Source organism: Ictidomys tridecemlineatus, chromosome 5, assembly GCF_052094955.1.
Source record: "Ictidomys tridecemlineatus isolate mIctTri1 chromosome 5, mIctTri1.hap1, whole genome shotgun sequence".
Lineage (NCBI taxonomy): Eukaryota > Metazoa > Chordata > Mammalia > Rodentia > Sciuridae > Ictidomys > Ictidomys tridecemlineatus.
In genome coordinates, this window is record NC_135481.1 from 10,234,892 (window position 1) to 10,259,250 (window position 24,359).

Consider the following 24,359-nt stretch of genomic DNA (forward strand, 5'->3'; position numbering starts at 1 on the left):
AGCAACTTCCTCCTCCTTGCAGACTGGTGAAACTTCTACCTACCACCCGGGTGAGCAATTTGGCCCTCTTCCTTTCCTGTCTTGCACGTTGACCTGTTCACCCTCAACTGAACATTTCTTCAGGAATCACACACATGTGCCCAGGACAGGTCTGGGCAACAGATGGGTGGCTGGGAATGGTTAAAGCATTATGGAATGAATGAATGAATGAATGAATGAATGAATAAAAACACCCAACTCAGCTTCTGGTTTTGGTTGTTTCATTTGGATTTTATTCATGAGAAGCAAAAACCATTTGGGCTTTTGAGTCAAACTTGGCTTCAGATAGAGGCATCTTGAGGCCTCCGTAGGCAAGCTGGTACCCAGAAAGGAGGGAAGCAGAGAGGGGGGTAAACAGAGGAGGCCGGGGATTCTGGTGCTAAGGCTTCTCTAGACCTGGCCTTAGTTCTGCAGAGAAAGTCTGGAAAGCTCAGTGAAATTTAGCATGGCAGGGCTGGATGACTCTCCCATTTTACAGCTGAAGAAACTGAGCCTAGCAGCGCAGAGCGCAGAGCCCGTTCCTAGTCCTAGTCCCTAACCCCAGAATTCTTACTACTCCTAGATATCTCCTTGGTTTTGCCTCTGGCAGTTTTCCAAAGGTTTAAACTCCAGACAAGGCTGCTCTGGGTGGCAGGGCCTGGCTGCCCCCGACCCCAAAGAGTTGGGAGGGAGTGGGGTGGGTGGGGGAGCAGCCGTGGAAGGCTGACTTCCAAGCCACCTTCTGCAGCCCCAGCATGAGTGATTTAATGGGGCCTTGGACTCTTCTTTTTTCCCCTAAAGAATGGCCACTTAGAAGCCGCTGGCTTTGTCTAGAAGAGCCTGGGCCTGTAATTAGCCCACCCCAGAGTCCCTCATCCTGTTTCCCACAATGGCTCCTTTCAGCCCACCCCTCCCCCAACACTCCCCAGGGTCCTTAGGGCTCTTGGACACCCATCCTCAAGCATCCACCTCCAGCTCCCTCCCTGCCCACCCACCCTGCCTCTGCTCAGAGCTGAGTCTTCCCAGTAAAGCAGGGCCATCTGTGAGTCCTCTGGATCCTACCAGGACCTGGGGCTGCGACCATCATCTCCTGCCACAGAAGAAGACAGAGTCTTGAGAGAACAGGTGGGTGGTGACGGGTGGACTCAGGTCTCCAGGCCCATGGGCTGAGGCGGTCACTGCTGCTCCACACAGTGGAACTCGGGCCTGCAGCCCCTGGGCTGCTCCTGCAGCTCCCCTACCTTGCAGGTCCTGTCCCACTCCCTTCAGATCCAAGCACCCAGGCTTGTGGGGGTGACAGAATCACAGACTCAGGCTGGCATAGTGGGGGAGCATGGCAGCCTTCTCTCTCCACTGCACAGATGGGGAAACTGAGATCCAGAGCAGGGAATGACTGTGGTTGTTGCTTAGATTGTAAATGGTAAAGACAAAATTAGAAGCCTTGTCTCCTCTCTCCACAGAGGGCCTATAAACTGTCCCCCATAAATAGCATTTGTGGTCCTGTCCCTATGCCTCAGGCCCACTCAGGCTGCACACCCTGCCCTCCCTCCTGGTGTTCTACGCCAGGCTCTGTGGAGCAGCCCAGGCCTCCCCAAAGCCCTCTGTCCTGGCTTTAGCTGAGCAGAAACTGGAGGAGGGGAGCTAGGGCCCCCTGGGTGACCCCTGGGCTTGCCCCGACACCTCCCACCCTTGGCCAGCCTTGCCTCAGAGCACCTGAAGTTCCAGGGGTGGCAGGAGGTGGGGGTGGCCTCATTGGCAGCTCCAGCAGGACTGGCCTTTGCCTCTGCTTGCCCAGCTGTCCGCCTCCTACAGCAGGCTCCCAGGACTCACCCCCGGACGGTGGTGTTCCACTGGCTTGAGTCCTGCAGACTCTGGGGGCTGGAGACAGACACCAGTCCTCCCTCGTGATCACCAGTAGTGCCCAGGACAGACAAAGCAGGTAAGAGGTAGATAGAGCAGGACTCAGCAGGGTCAGCCCTGGTCAGGCAAAAGCTCAGACTTAGGCAGGGCGGAAGCTGGCTTAGAAAAGGCACTGCCTGAAACCTTTTAGAGGAAAGAGACAAACTTTATAGCCACAGGGGTGGGGATGGGGGTGGGGGGCTAGGGAGAGAGAGACATAGTTAGGAAAGAATGAGGCAGAGAGAGAAGGAGAGACAGAAAGATGGGAGACAGACTGAGTTAGAGAGGGTGAGACAGAGTGACAATAATAGGGATGTAAAGAGAGATTGATGGACAGGGACAGATAGGCAGACAGAAGGACAATGAGACAAAAAGAAGCCAAATAGGAAAGATAGACATATAGACCCACAGTGAGTGCCCTGGGTGAGGTTCTGCTGACAGGTGCACCAGGCCTTGCATTTAGATTAACCAACTGAGGCAGGGGGCTTCCAGAGAGCAGAACATAGTCCAAGTACTAGGAAGCAAGGTTTCTGGGGAAAGAGTAGTGAGGGGTGAGGGGAGTGGGGTGGGGGTGGTGTAGGGGTAATAATCTCTGGAAAAACTTCTAGCTCAGTCGCTGACCTGGCACATCATGTGATCTCTCTGGGCTTAAGTTTCCTTTGGCTGTGATGGAATATTGTGTGCAGTAGGAGACTCTGAGGTCTCCTGCGGCCTTATGATGTGACCTTAGCTCAGGCTCTGTCTTTGCAGCTAACTTACTGTCCATCCTACTGAACTTAGGACCTTTGCATCATAGTCCAATATGGCTTCTCGAGATCTAGCCATTGCAACAGCATTTCAGCCAGCCTGAAGGAGGAAGGGGTAAAGAAAACACCTCTCTTTTAAAGAACACATCCTAAGAATTAAGCTCAAAACTAACTTTCTTTCTTTCTTTTCTTTTTTTTTTCTTTCTTTTTTTTTTTTTTTTTTTTTTGATACCAGGGATTAAACCCAGGGGCATTTAACCACTGAGCCACAACCTCAGTTTTTTTTTTTTTTTTTTTTCTTAATTTTGAGACAGGGTCTCACTAGGTTGCTTAGAGTCTCACTAAATTGCTGAGGCTAGCTTTGAACCTACGATCTTCCTGCCTCAGCCTCCCAAGCTGCTAGGATTACAGGCATGACACCATGCCTGGTTAAAACTTCTTTTCCCATCCCATTGGGCAGTGCTTAGTCTGTATCTTAGGGTAGAATCTAATTTTGAGGGAGGCTAGGGATGGAATTCATTTACACAGCTCAGTGATGCTTTCGCAGATTTGTCCTCACATTAACCTTCAACAGAGACTTACAGTTTCCTTTTACTTATTTAAAAAAAAATTACATATGCAATGCATGTTCTAAAATACACATTCCAAACAAGTGAAACTCCCCTTCTCTCTGTCAAACTCACCCCTCCCTCAAGTGTGACCACTGCCAACAGTTTGCTGCATGTCTGCCAGATTCACTTTTTATATCTACACATAGACACACACACTCTCTCACACACAGGCACACACAAATGTCTACCCAGTGGAAGCATAAAATGGGATTGCGACTCATGTATTGTTCAACAACTAGCTTTCTTGGTTACTGTGTTACTGTTACTTGGCAGTATATCTTGGAAGTTCCACCATCAGGAAATACCTTGTTCTTTTTAAATAGTGAAATAGTACTCCATGCTGGCTGGTGGTGTAGACCTGTAATCTTAGCAGTTTAGAAGGCCAAAGCAAAAGGATCAAAAGTTCAAAACCAGCCTTACACTGGGCACAGTGGCTCATGCCTGTAATCCCAGCGACTCAGGAAGCTGAGATAGGAGGATCATAGGTTCAAAGCCAGCCTCAGCAATTTAGTGAGATTCCAAGAAATCTATCGAGACTCTGTCTCAAAATTTAAAAAAAAAAAAAAAAAAAAAAGGACTGAGGATGTGGCTCAGTGGTTAAGTGCCCCTGGGTTTAATCACTGGTACTAAAACAAAAACAACCAACAACTTAAGCAACTTAGCAAGACTGTCTCAAAATTTAAAAAAGAGTGGGGTTGGGGGGCTAGGGTTGTGGCTCAGTGGTAGAGCGCTTCCCTTGCATGTGTGAGGCACAGGGTTTGATTCTCAGCACTGCATATAAATAAATGATTAAAATAAAGGTCCACATTAACAACTAAAAAAATATTAAAAAGAAGGAAAGAAAGAAAGAGCTGGGATTGTTGCTCAATGGTTAAGCACCCCTGCATCAATCCCTGGTACCAATAAACAAACAACAACAAAAACCCAAAGAAATAGTTCTTCACTATATAGCTTTATCTAAGCTGATGGATGGGGCCTGGGAGCATGTGTGCTTGCCTAGCATGCTCAAACACCAAACAAACAAAACAAAACAACGACAACAAAAAACTTTAAAAGCTTTATTGATTAATAATATGGGTTTATTGTCAATTTTTTTTTTCCTATTACATTTAGCCTTGGGCATCTTGACTGCCTATCTATGTAAGCTGTTCTTGGGAATGGATTCCTAAAAGTGAGCCAGAGGTTACTTCTCTCTTTGTGTGGGTCTTTTGTTTCTTTCTTCTTCAGTTCTTTATTTTTTGGGGGAGAGGGGTGTTACTAGGCATGAAATCCAGGAGTGCTTTACCACTGAGCTACATACATCTCCAGTCCTTTTTAAAAAAATTTAAATTTTGAGACAGGGTCTCGCTAAGTTGCTGAGGCTGGCTTCAAACTTGAGATCCTTCTGCTTCAGCCTCCAAGGGCTGCTGGAATTACAAGTGTGGGCTATCATGCCTGGCTCTCTGCGTGGGTGTTTTCCTTTCTTCCTATGGCAATTCAGCATGAGGAAGATGGAGGGCAGGCCAGAGCTGGCTCACCACTTCTCTAACTTAGCTTGGGCTGCAGGGAGGGTGCTTTTCATCCCTGCCTCTCTCTCCTGCTGCCAGCTGCCCATCCTGGCACCATTCTTGCCCCTGTGCCCTCACATCCTGGGTCTTCACCGGCAATGGAAGCCAGGCCCACATCCCAAGGCCTGAGCCTCTGGACTGCCCAACACTTTTATTGACTGCATTGCCTTTATCCTCAAAGAGGAAGAGACCCCCCTCCCCAGTTCCCTTCTCTTGAGAATTTAGAACCCCCTTCTTGTCCTGGCCTTTATCCATCCCTCCTCTCCTGCCTGCCACAGCACAGGTTTTGATACCCTTTGAGCTCCTGTTTTCCTTTTCCAGTCTTGTTTGCCATCCCTGCAGGGCGCCCCCTCTAGGAGGAAGAGGGAGGAGCATTGTGAATCCTGCTCATGTGCTGAGGGGTCAGGCTTGGCTGTCCCTGCAACTTTGGAGTTTGCAGAAATGTGTTGGGGATGATGAGCAGGACCCCATAGCTGGAGCCTCTCTATGAGGATTGGAAGAGAGAACTCTCTGAGGAGCCTTTTGGGCTTCCCCCTGAGATGAATTAGACCTGAATTCCAACCCCAAGCCACCTAAAAGTGTGATGCCACCACCCCCAGTCCCCCTCCCAACTCTGGTCAGGGCCCTTGGCCCAGCTGGGGAGCAGCAGGATGCTGATCGGTTATTAAAAGCTGAGTTGGTGGCTGGGCTCAGTGCAATTCATCAGGTGATGGCCCCCTGGGAGTGATGGATGGTGACAAATGAGGGGAGGCAGGGGGTTCCTGAGCCCATCCACCACAGCTGGGGAAACTCAGCCTTCAAAGCTCTGTGCAGGCTTCTCCACTGAGGTGATTCTGAGGGCCAAAGAGATCAAGTTTCGGGCAAATGGTTTGAGGGGCGGAGAGGCTCCACTGCTGGAGACAAGCTGCCCTGTGTGCTGTGTGGGGCCCCTTCGCAGCCAGAGAAGGGGGTGGGGTGGGCTTCTGTGATCCTGGAATGGCAGGCTGGAGGTCTGGGGGGCAGGAGGAGGGGCAGGGCCAGTGTTGGGAAGGAGGGGGCTGCCTTCCGGGTGGGGGAGGAGGAGATCAAGCACCTTTTAAAGCAGGTGCTGGGGACCCTGCTCAGGGCCAACTGCTGAGCCCACACAACCAGCCATCCTCTCAGGGTCCCAGAGGGTCTCAGAGGAGGTACCAGTTGTTGAGGGAGCACCCTGGAGTCTCCCCAGAGTGATCAGCAAAAGAAGAAGAGAAACGGAAGGGAGAGGTCAAGACACAACTGGAAGAGGTAGGACTGGAGCAGGCCTGGAAGGCCAGGTAGGATGGGAACAGGTGGGGGAACAGGGAGAAGGGGTGGCATTGGGATGGAGCATGAACTGAGGCTTGAAGGCTGGAGAGGCAGGATCAGGAGGGCTGGCATTCTAAGGGATCAGGGGATGGCTGTCCTCAGGCACCACTGGGGAATCAGTAGGGGCTCCACAGGGCAGGGGGATAGCACAAGTCACATCTGAGTAGAGCCTGACTGCTTGTGGGCAGGAGGTTTATGGAGAGCCCTGCCCTGAGGGCAGTGTCCAGCATGAAGCCTACTCCTCAAGGCCAGACCATGGTGATCCCCCTAGGGAAGGTGTGCTGGGAAAGGAGAATCTGGGCCTCTTACAGCTGGGGAATCTTCAGGGCCTTTGGCCTATCTACCTCTGAAGGCAGAAAACCCTCTGTAGCTCCTGGGTGTTGCCAGCCGCTTTGTTGTTGTTGTTGTTGTTTTGAGACAGGGTCTTGCTATGTTGTCCAGGCTTGAACTCCTGGGCTTAGGTGATGCTCCTGCCTCAGCTGGGCCTATAGGCGAACACCACCTGCACCCAGCTCCGCCTTTTCTCCATTGCTTCTGTGATTGCTTCAGGTCATAGGACCTGAAGGGAGGCTTACTACTCTATGAGGGTAAGAAAACTACGTTTGAACTGAGCTGAAACCTGCCTCCCTGCATTCCCTCCTCCAAGTTAGTTCTAGCCCAGCACTCTGGGAGGGGAAGAATGTGCTGCTCCCCAGAACAGCAGCTGCCTCTTCCTCCTGCTCACCAGGTCCACACTCCCACCACATCGGCCTGGCCTAAGTCCCTCAAGTTAGGGTGATGCGACTGGTGAGGGCAACAGGAGTCCCAGGAAGGGCTTATGTACCACATGATGCTCTGCCTCTCTTGCATGGCAGAGGAGAGGGAGGAGTCCAAAGCCACTCACACTCTTCTCCCTCCCTCCCTCCCTCCCTCTCTCTTCTCTCTCTCTCTCTCTCTCACACACACACACACACACACACACACACACACACACACGTGTGTGTGTGAATGTGTGTATGTGTGTGTGTGTGTGTGAATTGATCCCAGGTGCTCTACCACTGAGCTACACCCCCAATCATTTTATTTATTTATTTATTTTGAGACAGGGTCTTGCTAAGTGGCTGAGGCTGGCCTCAAACTTGCAGTCTTCCTGCCTCAGCCATCCGAGTCTCTGGGATCATAGGCACCCAGCACTCTTCCTCTCTTGAGCTTGACAGTCAATAACACTGCTTTCCAGCCCACTGCTGGAAATCCCAGGCTAGCTAAGTCCCTATGCATATTATAAGAGTGTGCTGTGGTCCATATGAGCAGACTCTGAGGTTCCTGAGTTCCTGAGCTTTACTCAGCCTTGAGTGCTCACCCTTGGGCCCTCAGGGCACCAGGCTGCCCAGGCGGGCCCAGGCCAGTCCCCCTATTAGGCTGAAGCGCCCTTTGGGCCCTCTCTGCTGTGCTGTGGGATTGGAATGTTGCTGGGGCTTGGGTGTCATAGGACTTTGGGGTATGCTGTTGGACTCAGAGCCAAGGGACAGGAGGGTGGGGAGCCATGGGGGAGGTCTCTTGTTTCCTGCAGCTGCTTACTGTGGTTTGGGCCATTTCACAGCAACCTGCACTTGCTTTGCCAGTGTCTGAGGGTCCTTGGAGTGTGCTTGAGTTCCTAAGGTATTCTGTTGTGTTTAGGGACTTCTGAGAGCTCTTGGGTGCAATACTAAAGTTCTGGGGTTCTGGTGACATTATTGAAATTCAGGGAATGTTGATGAGATTCTGGAGGGGTCCTGGAGACCTGGGGCTCTTGGGGGGGGTGTTTCTGAGGTTGTGGGGATGCTACTGGCCTTCTCTATTCCTTCCACACAACTCTTAGCTCCTTCTAATCTTAGCATTTTGCCCTTTGAAGATTTTGATAACCACAGCCAGCTGAAGGCAGGCACGCAGGCCTCTGTTCCTTGACACAAACATTCCTCAGGTTTAATCAACTTGAACAAAAACATGGAGAGGAAGGAAGCCAGGTCCCAAGGCTTTCACAGGCCAACTCCAGCCCAAAGGGCAGGGCAGCTCTGTGCCAGGCCAAGGTGGCAGATGACCTTCATGGGCTCACAGTCCAGAAGTTTGGACTTCCTCCCACAGTGGGCAGGGCTTAACCACCCCCATCCAAGTCCACCCTGAGTCCTGCTGGCTCTAGCTACTCCTGGGACATTGACATCAGCTCCATCTGAGTATGCCCACAGGGGCCCATTGCTGGTTTCAGCAGGAGGCCAACCCTCCCCTTACCTCTGAAGGACTCTCTCCAGGCCTCTCCCCTGCCTCTTCTGGCTCTCCTAAGACAGACTTCATTCTTGCTACCATTCCTGGCCCTCTCTGGCCTCAGGGTTTTGCTCCACGCCCTTCCTCCAGGAAGCCCCCAAGATCATGCAAGCTGTCACCTTCCTCCCTCTTCCTCCCTCTCTGGGCCTCTACAGTTCTGTCTCCGAGTTCCTCTGCTCTGCAGCCTCTCCTCTCCTGATGGCAAGGCTGGCCTCGGATTCTCCTGGGTACCAATGTTCCTGTGCAACCCACCCCTGAGGGCAGGCCCTGGGCCCTGCTCCCCAGGCCTTTGGAGAAATCCTTCAGTGGTGCATCTTACCCTTTTCCTGTCCCCAGTGCTTCTCCTGTAGTCTGGCCAGATGACCTCTTTCCATCTCAGAGCCAGCCAGCCCTCTCATTTGCAGCTCCAAGCATTCCCGAGCTCCAAGCTGTTCTGCCCCCAGGCTGAAGAATTACTTTGGGCTCAAGAAATGGGATCTTTATCAAGCTGAAGCTGTGTAGCCACCCAGTACCCATGATCTATCCCATGCCCCTGCCAGAGTGGGTGTGGGAGCTGGAGGCCAGGTGGGTCGAAAGGCTATGAAGTCACAGCCAGCCTCTGTGGCTTTGATCTGCTTGCTATAACCAGTATCTGATGTGCTGGATACACATTCTTGGGCCATGAAGTCACTGAGGGCAGGGGGTGGGGGCTTTGGGGAGGAGAACCCACAACAGAAGAATCTGTAGGCTGGAGCAGACAGAGGTGGGGCCATGACCTGAGAAGGGAGCCTCAGGGCCAGCTCCAGGGCTCAAACTCAGGTAGGCTACCTTACCAACTGGCATTTCCTACCCCACCTACCTTCCCACGCTCCTTCCCATTTCCAGCTCAGCCTGGCCCGCGGTAGTTGTACCATATTAGCAATGAAGATGTCCTCTGCCAGCTGAGCCCATATCAGGGCAGAAGGATAAAGCTCATCTTTTCCTCACCTCTGCATAGGGCTTCCATGAAGGTGACTTCTGTGTCTCCCCAGTGAAGACGAAGGTGGTATCATAGAACCCGGGCTGTGGAGGTGGGATGGGGGGGGGCAGTGTACTCAGTAGTCCTTTAGGGGGAGCAGGTTTGATCCAGGGAAGTGGGAGAGGGACAGTGCCTGGGCTCTCCTGGGGCAAACCTGGTGCCCTCCTGATGCTGATAGAGGCTCAGCAGAGGCTCCTTCAGGTAGCCTGATGGGGTCTCTGCATCCCTTCAGGTACAAGCTAAATACCATCTCCTCAGTGAAGCCTTCCCTGACCACCTGATCCAGAACAGCCAGCTCCTCTCTCTCTGCCTCTCTTCTCTTTCCCTGACATATTTTTCCTCTCAGCACACCCCCGCCCCTACCATTATATGTTAAGTTCCTTGAGGGGCAGGACTTGCCCTGTGCTGTATCATTAGCCCCAAGGCTACAACCTGGCACATATTTGTTGAATGAACAAATGAGCCTGGAAGACAGAGTCTGGCTCCCTCCAGGGCAGGACACGGTTCTGGCCAAATGCATGTCTCTGCCTCAGGCAGGGAGGGCATTCTCTCTCTGGAATTAACCTTCAATTGTTGGAGGTATCAAGAGGGGGATTAAAGATCAGATAGGAACTGGGTGCAATGGCGCACACCTGTAATCCCAGCAGATCAGGAGGCTGAGTCAGGAGGATCACGAGTTCTAAGCTAGCCTCAGCAATGGTGAGCTGCTTAGCAACTCAGTGAGACTCTGTTTCTAAACAAAATACAAAATAGGGCTGGGGATGTGGCTCAGTAGTTGAGTGTCCCTGAGTTGGATCCTGGGTACCAAAAAGAACCCCAATTCAGACAGGAGCTGATTGCTCCCTAAACTCAGATCTTTGAGTGGTGAAGGGCGTGTTGGGCTTTGATATTGAGCAGAGGCCTCTGGAAAGCCCAGCAGGTGAACCTCAGGGCACAATAGGACAGGCCCACGGTTGAATGTTGGTCACTAGAACAAGCAATGGCTTTACAAATCTCAATTTCTAAAGCCCCTTGAGCCCCACAGCCAGGCATTGTGCATCAGGAAGAGAAGAAGAGGCAGGGATTCTGCCCTCAGGGAGCCCACTCCCAGGCTGAAGAGGCATGATTCACCTGAGAACCTGGGATCCGATGGCCAAGGGCCATCATGTCTCCTGTATTGCATTAAGCTCGGTTCAGCTCGGAGTCAGCTGATCTCTCTGTGGGACGGGAGGGAGGTCAGAGCCCCTTTCCTGGAAGAGTGGCTGTTGGGGAAGGAGGCGGAGGAATGAGTCTACCAGAGCTCAGGCCCTAATCCTGCCTTGTGGGCCTGGCTCAGGAACGTGGGAGGGCGGGGACACTGAGGACTTCAAGGCCTCCTACTCTGAGATTCACTCGGGCTGTTCCCCACGTAGGGACCACACTTTCGACTGCCCCACCCCTTCCTCAGCCCAACTGGTTTTCCTAACTCCTGATCTTTACCCAAAGTGATTTTCTTCAGGAATCCTTCCCACCCCCAATTCCCCAACCAAATTGGTTTTCCCAGGATATAACCAGGGCACCTGTGCCTTCCCTCTGCAACCCTCTGTTCTTAAGGCTATTTTTTTTTTTCTGGTTCAGGGGATTGAACTCAGGGGCACTCAACCACTGAGCCCCATCCCCAGCCCTATTTTGTATTTTATTTAGAGACAGGGTCTCACTGAGTTGCTTAGTGCCTCACCATTCCTGAGGCTGGCTTTGAACTCGCAATTCTCCGGTTTCAGCCTCCTGAGCCAAGCCACTGGGATTACAGGCACAGTGCCTAGCCAAGGGCTATTTTATACTGATCCGGGCCCTCTACCCCCAAAACACTGTTCCCAGGGAACAGTACTAGCACATAGTAGCTGTTCAATATGTTTCTATTGAAAGAATAAACACACTTCTTTTGGCGGGAGAGTCTACTGGTAGTAAACTCAGGGGCACTTTACCATTGAACTATACCTCCAGCCCTTTTTATTTTATTTTGAGGTGGTTCTCCCTACATTGCTGAGGCTGGCCTTGACCCTGTAACTCTTCTGCCTCAGCCTCCCTAGTTGCCAACAGATTATAGGCTTATGGCACCATGCCCTGCAACAAATGAATGTCTCTCTCTTTTGTTTTTTTTTTAAGCTTCTTTACTGAATACCTAGCTGGGTAGGACAAGGCCTGAGCCCCTTGGAAAGACAGGGACCCTCTAAGTTTCAGGGCCCCGAACCCCCACCCAGGAGCGGTGGCTGAGCACAGTTCTCTGCCTGTCTGCATTTCACCCCTCCCTGTGGGCTGGGCCAGGGAGAGGGAGGGGAGGCAGCAAGGGGTCCAGCTTCTCAGGGGAGGAGGACCGGAGGAACCCTTACCCTGGGCCCTGGAGAAGCAGCAGGCAGGCGGGGCGTTCCTTGCCTGCCCCTGGGTCTGGTTCGTGTTTAAAGGACTCATTTCCGCCTATGCGGGTGAGTTATCTTCTTGTGAAATCAAGTTGTAGGAACAAAAAGGTTTTACCAGTGAAACACATGAGGCCCTCTTCATGGAAATCCCAGCAGCAGGCATGGACGGGGCCTTCTCCCTGAATCTGCCGGCCAGCCCCATCTGTGGGTTGCCACAGTGCTGGACTCTGAGAATGTGGCAGGCAAAAATGTGGGGGCTCCGGGGCAGGCGCTGAGGGCAGGTACGTGTGCATGCACAGACAAGTGCCGCCCTCCCGGCTGCACCCCTCCAGGGCAAGGGGACCACGGTGCTGGGACCTCCTCCCAGGAGGGGGCTTTGTCTGGATTCTGTGTACCCCATCACTGAAGCACAAGTGGTGAGAGAGGGCCTTGCTGGGGCTGGGGGATGGTCTCCAGAGAGCCTGGGCAAAGTGAGGGAGGCTTGGGCTGGACCCCTAGAGCAGAAGGGGTGGGAACCCAGCTGGGAGGGCCTGACCCCCAGGCCCAATGGAGCCTCCTACAGCCCGCTCAGCCTTTCATCTCTGCACTCCTTCCTCCTGGTCCTCCCTTCTGCTGTGTCTGTGGGTCCGTCTAGGTGGGCTGGGAGGAGAAGGAAAGGTGTCTCCATGGGCAGCTTGGGCTGAATGGGAAAATCTCTGAGAGCGGTCCTCTGAGCTAAGGTCAGCTGATGGCCGTTCAGCAGCCAGATAGTCCTCCAGTGAGAGCCCATGGACCCTGAGGGGGTACACTAAGATAACTACAGGGTGGGGCAAGATGGGGCGGGAATGGACAGGAGGGGACACGAGAGGCCCTTCCCCTCCTCCTGGGCCAGCCTTCCTAGCCTGCAGTCCCAGGGCTTTTCCCAGAGAGCTAAAAGCAAGAAAGTAACCTTTAGGATTAAAAAGAAATGTTTCTTTGTTAGGATTTTCTTTTTTTCCCTTTAAGCTTCTTTTCACATTTGTAGAGGATTTTTTTTTTTTTTCTCTTGTCTGGGGGTCAAAGGAGAAGGGCCCAAGAATGTCGTCCCAGGCGGCAGGGAACCAGACCTCATTCTTGGGGGCAACAGATGACTACTACAACAGCTGGTACATCGATGAGCCCCAGGGGGACAAGGACCTCCAGCCAGAGGGGTGAGTGTGCCACCCTTGGCTCTGTCAACCATCAGAGTCGGGTGTGGCAGAGGTAACCAACTGGTGTGTGTGTGGTGGGGGGACAGACCCTGGGCAAGAGCTGCTAAGAACTGGTTCAGCTACTCATTCACTGTGTGACCCTTAGGCAAGTCATAGCCTCTCTGGGCTTGTTTCTATATCTGATACTTGAGAACACTAGCCCTTGGCCTGCTGTTAAGAAACTTGAAGTCAGAGGACCTGGTCAATCTGAAAAGCACTGTGTGATGTGTTAAAAAGACAGATTCCCCGCCCCATCCTTGCAGGTTCAGCTCTAGCAGGTCTGGGCTGCTCCCCGGGTGATCTGGCCTGTATCTGGGATGGGGAAACAATCGAGGGGTTACTGGTCTCTGTGGTGAGGACTTGGGGTGTAGTGTTTATAAGCCTCAGGTTCTTGGAGCAGGCTGGGGAGAAGTGGGGGAGGCAGATAACTGGGACCAAAGTCTAGGGGAAAGTCACTGAGGGAGGGACCCTGTGGCCCATTGTCTTGGATGGCTTAGTCTGAGGAGGGAGGATGAGGAGGCTCTGTTTTCTGTAGCAAGAGTGCTCCAGCCAAGCCAGGGAGGGTGCAAACAGAGGGAGGGGGCCGCCAGCCCACCCCGGGGTGGCCCAAGGACTCTTGGCCCAGACCCTTTCTATCTTTGTTTAGTCTGCCCACTCTGGCAGAGGGACTGGGCCTCTCTGTGACCCCAACTGCTGCCTCTGTGGGACCCCAGCTCAGCCCCCCGGCCCTTGTTGTTCCTGGCCCTGGCCCTTCCCCTGCCTCCCTCCTCTGTCTAAGGGTTTCAGGAACTGGAAAGGTGAAGGGAGGGGGGACACTGAACCAGATGTGTGCACATCTGTTCTCCATTAAAATTTGAAACTAGAGAAGGAAACATGCTCTTGTGCCTCCCCGGGGGCTGAGGCTATGCCCTGGCCAGGCTTGGGTCACTCAGCAGGGACAGAGTCCCCACCTGGGCCTGGGGGAAGGAGCCATGCTTTGAAGGACTCGGGCGGGTTCTGACACCTGGAAAATAGCCCTGTTCTGGGCAAGGGTATGCCCCACTCATCTTCCCTGACTGCCATTGAGAGTGCTGGGCTCTTATGCATGGGCTGGGGGAGGGGCTAGGAAATCCTTGAGGACTCAGATGGAGCATGGGGTTAGGTACTAATCAGAGGAATGCTAGGACATTGCCTCCTTGGGAGCACCAGGGCCTGGGCATTGGCGAAGGGCCAGGCGCCTGCAACTAGTACGGTGCTTGGCAGTATTTAGATACAGTCTCAGAATAAAGTCCCGGCATGGTAGGGACTGGGTGATGGGGACTGCTGCCTGTCACATGTTTGGCACTTGGGATTTGTAGCTCCCTTCTCCCACGGTCAAACATGGAACCTTTAAAAATAAAGAAGAGTATTTGAATCTACTTATGCAGTAAAAGCAAGTCTAGATATTTTCCATCTCCCTTCCCCACCCCCACCCCCCTACCCTGAAAGCTGGGAGCGGGAAGCTGGGCACAGGGAAATCCCATGGAGATGAACTTGGATTCACCTCTCCAGGCGTGAGTCACACCCCAGGGATATGGTACATGAAAGCCATGAGGAGCTCTGATGGCAGCTCCCCTGTGCCCTCACTGTGACCAGCACATCAGGCTAGAGTTGGGATTGGTGGGCACTGGTGACAGTGGCCTGGATGGACTTAGCCTCAGAAATATCCTAAGCTCCAGACACCCTCAGTGGCTTCCCAGGGCCTCCTGTGCCTGCTCTAACCTGGTCTTACCTTCTGGGCTGCCAACAAACTGAAAGACTAGCCTGGGGCCAGTCACACCCTGGCTGCCTGACACTGCTTCCTCAGGCTGTCCTTTCAACAGAGCTTCCTTTTCCCTTCTTTGCCTAAAAAGCTGTTAACCAGATTTCAAACTCAAATCCAACCCCATTTCTGTGGCCTCTCTAAGCATGGAGCTTCCCACCTCCCCATATGACTCCCGTGTGATGTCTGTGTCATCCTGCCTTCCCATGGCACAAAACACAGTCCTCAAGCCATCACCCAAATGTGTGCTAAGGTGGTGGGGACTGCTGCCTGTCACATGTGTGGCACTTGGAATTTGAATGAGGGGTCATGGAGACCTCAGAGGATACAGAAAGGGCCAGATGTTCTCCCAGACAGTGCCCTGGAGGGGATTCCCAGGGTGGAGGTGGCTCCTCATTTGGGGGCGGGGTTTGCTGGAAAATGGCAATGCTGCTCCAGGACAGTGTGCCCGGTCTCTGTCCTGGCTGGCCCAAGCCCACCCCCACACCTGAGTGTGCCAAGGAAGAGGTGGGAGAGGAGAGATCAAGGTCCAGCTGAGGGATGAGAACCTGATTCCCTACCTGGCCCACCTCAACCCGTGTTTTGGGAAGATGCCATCTCTGCCCTAGGCAAGAAGTGGCAAAGAACAGACTTCTTCAGTCCCCATACCCCAGGGACAAGCCCAAGGACCAGTTTCTTTTCCACTGCTTGCCCTCTGGAATTTCCTGAAAGAAAGCAAGCTGGAGAGAGGAGGCGCCCCTCAGAGGGTCCCAGGGCTCTGCACTCACCCCAGGAGATGAGGAGGCCTTGGTCCTCTCTTCTGTGCAGCAGGAAGGTACCTGAGCTTTCTGAACAGGGACAGCCCTTGTAACCAGTCCTCCTAGAGCATCCACTCAAGTGTCCTCCCTCTGGCTCCCAGGCTCCAGCTGGGCTACCTGGAGGCCACCTTGATCCAGGGATCCATCTCCAGCTTCAACTCTAGCTCAGAGCTCTTGCCCTACCTGCTTTCTCTGTTGACTTCACTGATCTCTTTATTGTCACCACAGGCTTCCCTCTGTGCACAGCTACGCTGAGAGCAAGACCTCTGCCAAACCAGAGGGAGCCTTTGTGATGGTTAGATAAATGGCCCCCATTTAGCTGTATTCAGCTCTGTAGGTTCAGGGAGTGGAGGGGCAGTGTGGCCTGGACTTCCCGTCACACTCAATTCTGTGGCTGAGCAAACTTGTGCAGCCAGCAACCTGCCAGCTGACAGGAAAAGAGGGTTACCAGGAAAGATCCTTCCAGTCAACCCGAGGTACTAGGAAGTAGAGAGCAAATCATAGCAATGAAGTGTCTGATCCACGTAGCAGGCCCAATCTCTATTCTGAGAAGAGGTCTGTGGTGCCAGGAACAGTCATGGAGTCTTCCTGGAGGAGGAGGGAGGAAGAGAGCCTCCGGATTGGAAGCATCGAGGTGAGCAAGAAAGATGCTCTGGATGAACTGGTGCCCGCTGTTTCCTCCCGGGAGCCTCCTGACTCTTGCTCTGTCTCTCCAGAGCTTAGCACCCAGCTGGCATACCATGGGGGGAGCAGAAGGTGGAGGAAAGTTCTAGGTGGAGCCTCAGTGTAGACAGCCTCCAACCCCAGGCCCAGCTGCACACTGATGGGGTCTTGCCAGGCCTGAGCCAACCTTCCTTTGCTCTGTAGGGCTGTGCCTTCCTGTGACCCCAGTGTGCCACCTGGCCTGTTCCATGCCTGCCTGGCCCCGCTGTCGGTGAGTCCAATCTGGCTTGCAATCTGCTGCTAGTCTTGGCAAAGGGACTTGTGTCTCTTGTTAGGGTGGATGCAGGGGCATCTGGGAGTCATGGGAGGGGTCTGGGAGTTTTGCCCAGGTGGGGGTCCAAACTAGGATTCAGGCCACATCCAACCTTTCAGACTTCTGTCACCTCTTGGCCACTCCTCAAAATGCTACATGAGGGTGTACTGGGTAAGTGGGAGGTGTTCTGGGACTAACTGAACTCAGACTCAGACCCTTGGGGACAGCCTGGGCACCCCAAGCATCTTCTGAACTCTCCTTTCAGATCCTCGTGCTGCTGCTGCTGGCCGTGCTGGTGAGGCGCCACTGCCTCTGGCCTGGCTGTGGGCATGGCAGGCCCAGACTGCCCAGGTTGGTTCCTGGGACCTGGATCCCTCCACTCAGGGGGCCTGACTGACAGGGCCCTCTGGGTGGGGAGGTGACTGGTTGGGTATCTAAAAGCCAACTCTGACTTCAGAGATACCCCCACTTCTCTGTCTGGGCTTTCTCCACCCCCACCCAGGTCTCCTAGGTTAGTTAGGAACCCCAGAGGGAGGGGAGGGACTCATCCAGCTCCCTTTGCTTCTGCTGTGCCAAAATTGGGGTAAAAGTCTCCAGGGAACACAAGTCCTCTCACATAGGCCCCAGGGTCTGGACTGGTCACAGCCACCTGATGCTGTCTTGACCATCATTTCCCCTGAGAGTCTGGCCTCCAGCTGGAGGTCATTTCTGAGGGTCTGGCCTCCAGTTGGAACTTTCTCATTCAGCCCTGCAACCCAGAGTCTGGGGCAGGCACGACACTGAGGAGATGGGACTGGGCAGACGGGTGTAGGAGACACCAACGCGTTGGGGAAGTGGCGGGTGGAACCGGGATGTAGACAGCTTTGTACCCTAGACCTGGGTTGCACACTGAAACGGGTACTGCTATGCTGGCTTTGTGGTGAGCCACTTGAGGTCTCTGGCTGACTCAGGACAGAGTTTGTCTGGTCTGGGAGAGGGCTCAGAGAGGATGAGCCTCATGAGGGCAAGGTGGAATAGAGAAACAGAAGGTCTGGCCCTGAGCCCACAGGGTTGACAACCAGGACATCTGGGCCTGCTGTCTGCCCTGTACCCTAGGCCACACCCAGCCAGGGTCGGGGCTGGTCTACAAGGATGCAGTGATTCACTGTGTTCTCCAAAGATCTGCCCTCCCAGACAGACGAATCGGTTAGTGTGGAGGTATTTGGTGCTTACTCCCACTGGGTGTACGTCCTTTGCCATAGCACCCAGAGCTGGTAGATGGGAGGTACTCACAGACATTTATAGAATGAATGAATAATAAACAAGCCTCATTCCTCAGTTTTCCTGTCTGGGAGGTGGGACTGACTCTACCACATTATTTATGGAACACAGTTGGAGGTAATGGGGGTACAGGGGCTGAGCAAGCCCACCTGTTCTTCCCTGTCTTTGTATCAGCCCTGTGGATTTCTTGGCTGGGGACAGACCCCAGACAGTGCCTGTTGCCGTCTTCATGGTCCTCTTCAGCTCCCTGTGTTTGCTGCTCTCTGACGAGGACCCGTTGCCCTTCCTGACCCTTGCCTCACTGCCCAACTCAGGTACCCAGTGCAGCCGTGGCCTGAGGCTGGCTTGATGGGATGGGGCAGGGTGGGGTCCAAGGGTATTAAGCTTGGCTCAGGAGGTGATGGTAACCAGAGCAGTTGTCAATGGGAGGAGCCTTTGCTCCTTGGCATGACCTCTTTAGATCAGCAGACCCCACGAAGTCTGGACATGAGCCCCATTTTGCAGTGGAGGGAACTGAGAGTGAGAGAAAGAAGCAACAACAAAGTACAACCTTAATTCCTCAAGAACTTACTCAGGTGCTGGGCTAAGCACTGTGCATAGATCTCCTTTTTGTTGCTAGACTGTGATTCTTTCCATTTCACAGAGGGGAAGCCAAGACTCCAAGAAGTAACTCGCCCCAGATCACAGCTGATGCCTAGTCAGAGCCTGGCTTTGAGCTCTGAGCTCTTGCCCACTGAAGCAGCTGAGGGCTTGGAAGATGGAGATGGGAGAAAGGTCTGGGTGGGCACCACTCAGGCCCCATGTCAGCCCCCATCACGTGTCTCTCCACCTCTTTCGCCTTCCAGAGTCCTGGAAGATTCTGGCCCTGCTCTATTATCCCGTTCTCTACTACCCTTTGGCTGCCTGTGCCGTGGCCGGGCCCAGAGTTGCATACCTGCTTGGCAGCGTACTGTCCTGGGCTCACTTTAGCATCCAGGTCTGGCAGAGGGCAGAGTGTCCCCAGACGCCCAAGGTAACCACTGACTCACCACTGCCTGGGGCAGGGGATACCCGGGAGGAACCTACTTCGACCTGCGAGGCTCCTTTCATCTCTCCTTACACGCTGGGCTGCTCTGCCTCCTTCCGTTATGCACGGGATTCCAGACCTTTCAACATGTGCCTGTGCCAGACTGGCTTTTCCAGGGGTGGGACAGGGGACAAGGCAGCAGGGCCCTGCCCTCAGCAGCTTCCAGGACAGGAGGGGGCAGAGGAAGAAGAGAAAGCCAGCAACGCCCCATCAATCCCTAGGTCGGGCTGGAGTGGGAACAGAAGTGAAGAGAGATGGAGGATGGCAAGTGCCCAGTCAGGGGATAGTTTCAGGGGCTAGAGAGAATTCCAGAACCTCAGAAACTGGTTCCCTGGCTGCTGGTCAGGACTGTGAAGCTGCCCAGTCTTCCTCATTCAACAAACATATCTGAAGCACATACTCTGGACAGGGGTATCTCCAGGCACTGGAACAGCTATGAACAAGACAAGCCAAGTCCCTGGACTCCAGAGCTGTTGTTCTAGAAAGAGAGACACAATAAATAGATAAGCAGGTGACTTGAGGAAACTGTTACCTCTCTGAGACTCAGTTTCCCCACCTGTAAATGGAGTTGATAGCACAATCCTTTGGATAGGTGAAGATTAGGAGGTTTCTTTGAGAGGAGGGACTTGGTGGGTCTTTTTCACTACCTAGAGCCTGGCACACACTAAGTTCTCAATAAAAAGACATTGAATTAACCAACAAATGAATGAATACATGAGGAGCCCAACCCAGAAAGGCCTCAGCCCCTGGAGGCAGAGCATGGGCTTCTTGAGGCCCAGGTGGCCAACTACATACTGAAGAAATTAGGCCTTTGTCCTGTTTCAGGGGCCTGTTGCCTGACATGCCTGGAACATGGGAACCTAGAGAGTGGGTATCCTCCATTCAGGGCTCACTGCCCATGGGGATGGACCAAGGGCCATTAACTGTCCTTTGGCTCTTCCCAGGCCAGATGCTCCTCCCAGGAGGATCTGTACAGGGCCTGAAAAGGTGAAGTGGGCATGTTGGTGAAGCATGGCCCAAGTTGGGGGCCCATAGAACTGGAAGCCTTCTCATGGCCCTCCAGAGCATCCTCATGGCAATCTGAGGTGGAGAGGGAAACGGATTCTAGTTCTTGGTGGGGGAAGAAAGAACAAGGTAGGTCTATCTGAGTGTCTGTGTATCTGTCCAGATTTACAAGTACTACTCGCTGCTGGCCTCTCTGCCTCTTCTACTGGGCCTTGGATTCCTGAGCCTATGGTACCCGGTGCAACTGGTGCGAAGCTTCACCCACAGGACAGGAGCAGGCTCCAAGGTGAATGGATAGAGCAGGGCTGGGCTGGTTTCTACTTAGCACCCAACACATCAGACTCTCCCATGTCTGTGGTTCCCCCATATATAGGTATGAGGCATGTAATAAGTGCTCAGAAAATGTTTTCTGAGTCACTGAGTGACCGCTTAGTGGCTGCACTTTTGATCAGCACCCAGGGTACCTGGGGCACTGGGCTGTGTGCACAGCAGGAATTCAACAAAGGATGACTGGGTGGGAAAACAGGAAGTTCTGGCTTCATCTTTGAAACCATCTGGAGAACTGAGATGGGCCAGGAGCCTTGAGCTTTCTGGGAGTTCCACAGATGCTGAAATGACTCACAAAGCATCCAGAGCAGAACTGCATTATAGATCAGTGCTATGTTGGATACTGTTGGATGATGTCAGATGCAGAAGAGGTCTGGGAGGGCTTCTTGAAGGGGGTGGATTTTAGCAAGAGGCCTGAAGGACAAGGAAAATGTGGAGTGGGGAGAGACTAAGGAGCATGAGTAAGGGGACTGAGGGGTGTGTGTCTATTTTGTTCGTGTCTACCCTGGCAGCATGGAGCAGGTTGTAGCATATAATAGATAGATACTCAGCTAACATTTTTGAATTTTTGAATGGATGGATAGATACATCTTGTGAGAGAGAATTCTTGAAAGCTATTGCAATCTTCTTAAGAAACACCTTGTATATGTCAGGCCTTGGGTTAATTGCTAGGGCCTCCGAGCTGACTGATCATTGCTGGGTCTCCAGGAGCTTCCCTATGTGGGGGAGATGGGTGCAGTGTGGGTGAAATGTGCAGGGGGCTCCTCCAGCTGATGTTGGAACGCAGGCATAGGTGGGGTCAAGTGGCTTATACATGGGAGAAGGAACGAACACTCCAGAGGCCCTCAAAGGGGCAGAGGCAGATTATAGAAAGACTGAGGAGGAATGGGGAGTGAGGAGAGGCCAGGTGGGTCCGCTTGCCAGGGCAGCCCTCCGGTCCCAATGGCCCCAGCATCTTGGTTGGGCTTCTGCATGGCAGGGGAACATCTCTCCGTTGGGGGCCCCTTCTCTCCTCTCCCTCCATGTAAACCTCTCTGCCAAAGCTTGAAAGAAAGAAAATCCTCTTTGGACTTTGGTCAAAGAGATTTAAGCCACAAAGGACCCAGTCAAGCTTTGAGCTGACCCACTCCAGCCCTAGGTCCTGGGGTTGCTATAGTAACAGGTGACCATGGCCTGTTTTCTCCCAGTGATCCGGGGCAGTGGCTAACCTCATGCTCCCATGGGCTTCTGCCACTTTGCAGGCGGCTTAAGTCCTGGAATGTGGCTTAGGCAAATCGGATCACCCTTGTGATGTCCCTTGAGTGGGAGGAGAAGCCTGAGGGATCTGCCCTGGAATGGCCTCATCCTAAGTTCTGGGCAGAGATGGGCCCTAGGGACACAGGCTTTCCTTTACTCCAGTTGCTGGGGTGGGGGAAGGGAAGCAGTGAGTAAAGCAGAAGAGTTGGAGTTAGAGTGTAGGAAGAACAGCATTGAGGGGAGAATTCCTTGCCAGGAAAAGAGGACACTTTTGCAGGTCATGGACCTTGTTCCCCTAGGTCACAGGTCATCCTCTCCACACTCCACTATCACCACCACAGCCAGGCATTTATGGGGACCTACATGGTGTCCACTCTGGTGCCCTAAGCCAGGGCCCCCGGGATGGCTCAAGGCAGATCTCATCTGCTCCCCACTTCCCTGTCTCCACAGGGGCTGCAGAGCAGCCGCTCTGAGGAGTATCTGAGGAGTCTTCTTTGCCAAAAGAAGCAGGAAAGCCGGTGAGGTCCCAGGCAAGCAGAATGGCGGGCAGGGCTGCTGAGCAGCCATGTTTGGGAGGCTGGTGCACAGTGGGGACAGAGGTGAGGAGTGACCAGGCTCTGCAGCTTGGTCTTGGGGCTGGGGCTTTACCTGGGGCCTCCCCTGCCTGCCTGGGTCTTTGCAGCTCCTGTCCTACCTCCAAGCATGGCTTCCTGTCCCGGGCCTGGAGCTGCTGCCAACACTACACCTACACTCCACAGCCAGGTACCGAGCGTCTGACGCCGAGTGACAGGTGTCCTCACTTCTCTTTGCCCAGAAGCAGCAGTGGAAGGCTGGCTCCTGCTCCTCTGCTCCCTTGTCACCAGGAGAAACAACTGCCAGCTTGGGACAAGGGGAAGATCCTGGCCTGGCCTTGGTGGCCCAGGGTCTTGTGAGCTCCGTCCCTTTTCCTGGGCTCCTTGGGAGGGATGGGAACAGCTAGTGGTGCTGTTCACCATACCCCTTTTTTTGGATTCTGCAGGATTCCGCCTCCCCTTGAAGTTAGTGATCTCAGCCACCTTGACAGGGACAGCCATTTACCAGGTATGTCCTACACCCTGTAGTGACCCTTGAATCCCCAATCCTGGAATAGCTCAGGCCCAACTCAGCTCTTCAAATGCCCCACCCATGGTCCTGTCCAGCTGCTTCTGGCCATCTTTGGAATGCTGGCCCAGAAGAGCAGGGTGTCAGCCCTTATTGGACTGAGTATAGCAACTCAGAGCATGAGTTTTGGAGTCACATAAAAATGGATTTAAATCCTACCTCCATTATTTGCCTCCTGTGTGACCTTGAACAAGCCATTCAACCTCTCTGAGTCTGTTACTTCATTTATAAAATGGAAGAAATAGAATCATTTTCCTCTTTGGTTAGTTGAGAAAATTCAGTGAGACCATATATTTGATGAATCCTCACTACCATCACCACCACCAGCCCCACTCACCCCGCAAAAAACCCAAAACAAAATCCTGGAAGGTAGGTATGATTTCTCTCCATTTTGTAGATAGGGGAAGTTGAGGCTCAGAGACTTTGACTCGGTCAAATTCCTACAGCTAATTTATCTCAGAGTTGCTAAAATCTGAATCTGGGTATTTCTAGATGAAATGTCAATGCTCATTGCTTTGCCCAACATGAAAAAATTAGAAATTTTATATTCTAAAGTTTAGAATATAAAGACCCTAGATTGATAGGTAATAGACAGGCAGAGGTGTAGGGGATGCATTATGCTTCCTGGGGGACCTGCCAGACCACTGAGGTGTCCAATACATACTGTGTAGAGGGGTGCGGCCCCTGCTCTAAGGTGTGGATAGGATACTCCGATGGTCTCCAGGCATGTGCTGTAGCTAGCCTGCTGTACGGTCCCCTCTGAAGTCCCCTTGCTTGCATAGGAAACACTTCCTAGGTGGGATGCCGGGTGTGAGCACAGCCAGGCCTTGGCATCCTCACTGTGGGGCCTTCCCAGGTGGCCCTGCTGTTGCTGGTGAGTGTGGTTCCTACCATGCAGAAGGTGAGGGCAGGTATCACCACGGATGTCTCCTACTTGCTGGCTGGCTTTGGGATCGTGCTCTCCGAGGACAGGCAGGAGGTGGTGGAGCTAGTGAAACACCATCTGTGGGCTCTGGAAGGTGAGTCTCCCCTCCTCAGGAGCCCCGAAGCCACAGAGGGGCCAGGAGCCAGGATAGGGTCCCAGCCTGCCACAGACATCCTGGGGGTCCTTGGACACCTTCCTTCCCCTCTCTGGGCCTCCACTGCCTTGTCTCCAAATGGGGACAGTTGAAGTTTCCAGTGCCAAGCTTCTGAGACTTAGAGACCTGTCTCAGCAGCCCCCTGCCCCTGCCCCCAGCTCCTGGGTCTTTGACCCACTCTGCAGGTGTGGTGACAGAGAAGGCTGGCAAGTGTGAGCTGAGGGAGGGGAGGGAGGAAAGGAGGCAGTGATGTGGGGCAGTGGGCCAGGATTTCTGGGCTAACCCATGCCAGGGGATGGGGTTGGGCAGGGTACCCGTTTTCTCTCCCAGTCCCTGTCTGCTCAGGCCATCTCCTCTCCTTGCCTCCCCTGAAATGAGACCCCCAAGCCAGGGAATGGTAGATGCCACCTGGAGTCCTATTCCTGCAGTTACCTCCCCACCCCACCTCCCAGGCCCTCCCCGCACCTCCCAGGCTTCCCCACATAGTCTCCACTGGGCACATGAAGAAAGGCTGGCCTACGGCTGTGCAGCAGGGCAGAGTGGAGCCAGGTCGCCTAGAGCTCAGGGGCTCTTTCCATCACCATGAGATAAGTCTGGAGATCAAGAGTCCTAGGGCCTACCCCCTTGGCTCATTTGAGGGCCCCTCAATAATGGGCACCCTGGCTTCTGGGGAGTAACCCGTGGTAGTTGGA

The 24,359-nt window shown here is 53.4% G+C and overlaps 1 protein-coding gene and 1 long non-coding RNA gene across 14 annotated transcripts in view; one reads left to right on the top strand and one right to left on the bottom strand.

Annotated features, from left to right (window-relative positions):
• Nucleotides 1-249: 249 nt before the first annotated feature.
• Nucleotides 250-1,870, bottom strand: LOC144377697 (uncharacterized). Its single transcript, XR_013438703.1, has 2 exons — nt 1,732-1,870; nt 250-1,423 (listed from the first exon to the last, which is right to left on the bottom strand). It is a non-coding gene; the product is annotated as an uncharacterized LOC144377697 (long non-coding RNA).
• Nucleotides 1,818-24,359, top strand: part of Stra6 (signaling receptor and transporter of retinol STRA6) — a 31,929-nt gene continuing 9,387 nt past the window's right edge. The window contains exons 1-14 of one of the 13 annotated variants that reach the window (XM_078049301.1): nt 1,819-1,957; nt 5,965-6,084; nt 6,586-6,731; nt 12,835-12,962; nt 16,132-16,212; nt 16,446-16,512; nt 16,820-16,905; nt 17,989-18,128; nt 18,660-18,826; nt 20,049-20,171; nt 21,899-21,966; nt 22,131-22,210; nt 22,467-22,528; nt 23,445-23,607. In XM_078049301.1, the coding sequence (XP_077905427.1) occupies nt 6,726-6,731; nt 12,835-12,962; nt 16,132-16,212; nt 16,446-16,512; nt 16,820-16,905; nt 17,989-18,128; nt 18,660-18,826; nt 20,049-20,171; nt 21,899-21,966; nt 22,131-22,210; nt 22,467-22,528; nt 23,445-23,607 (1,171 nt within the window). In that variant the 5' untranslated portion in view covers nt 1,819-1,957; nt 5,965-6,084; nt 6,586-6,725. Of the gene's footprint in view, nt 1,958-5,964; nt 6,114-6,585; nt 6,732-8,920; nt 8,986-9,146; nt 9,220-12,056; nt 12,075-12,496; nt 12,513-12,591; nt 12,709-12,747; nt 12,963-16,106; nt 16,213-16,445; nt 16,513-16,819; nt 16,906-17,988; nt 18,129-18,274; nt 18,293-18,659; nt 18,827-20,048; nt 20,172-21,898; nt 21,967-22,130; nt 22,211-22,466; nt 22,529-23,444; nt 23,608-24,359 lie in introns of those variants that run through there. The other 12 variants (XM_078049303.1, XM_078049302.1, XM_078049304.1 and 9 more) reach the window with 12 other exon arrangements.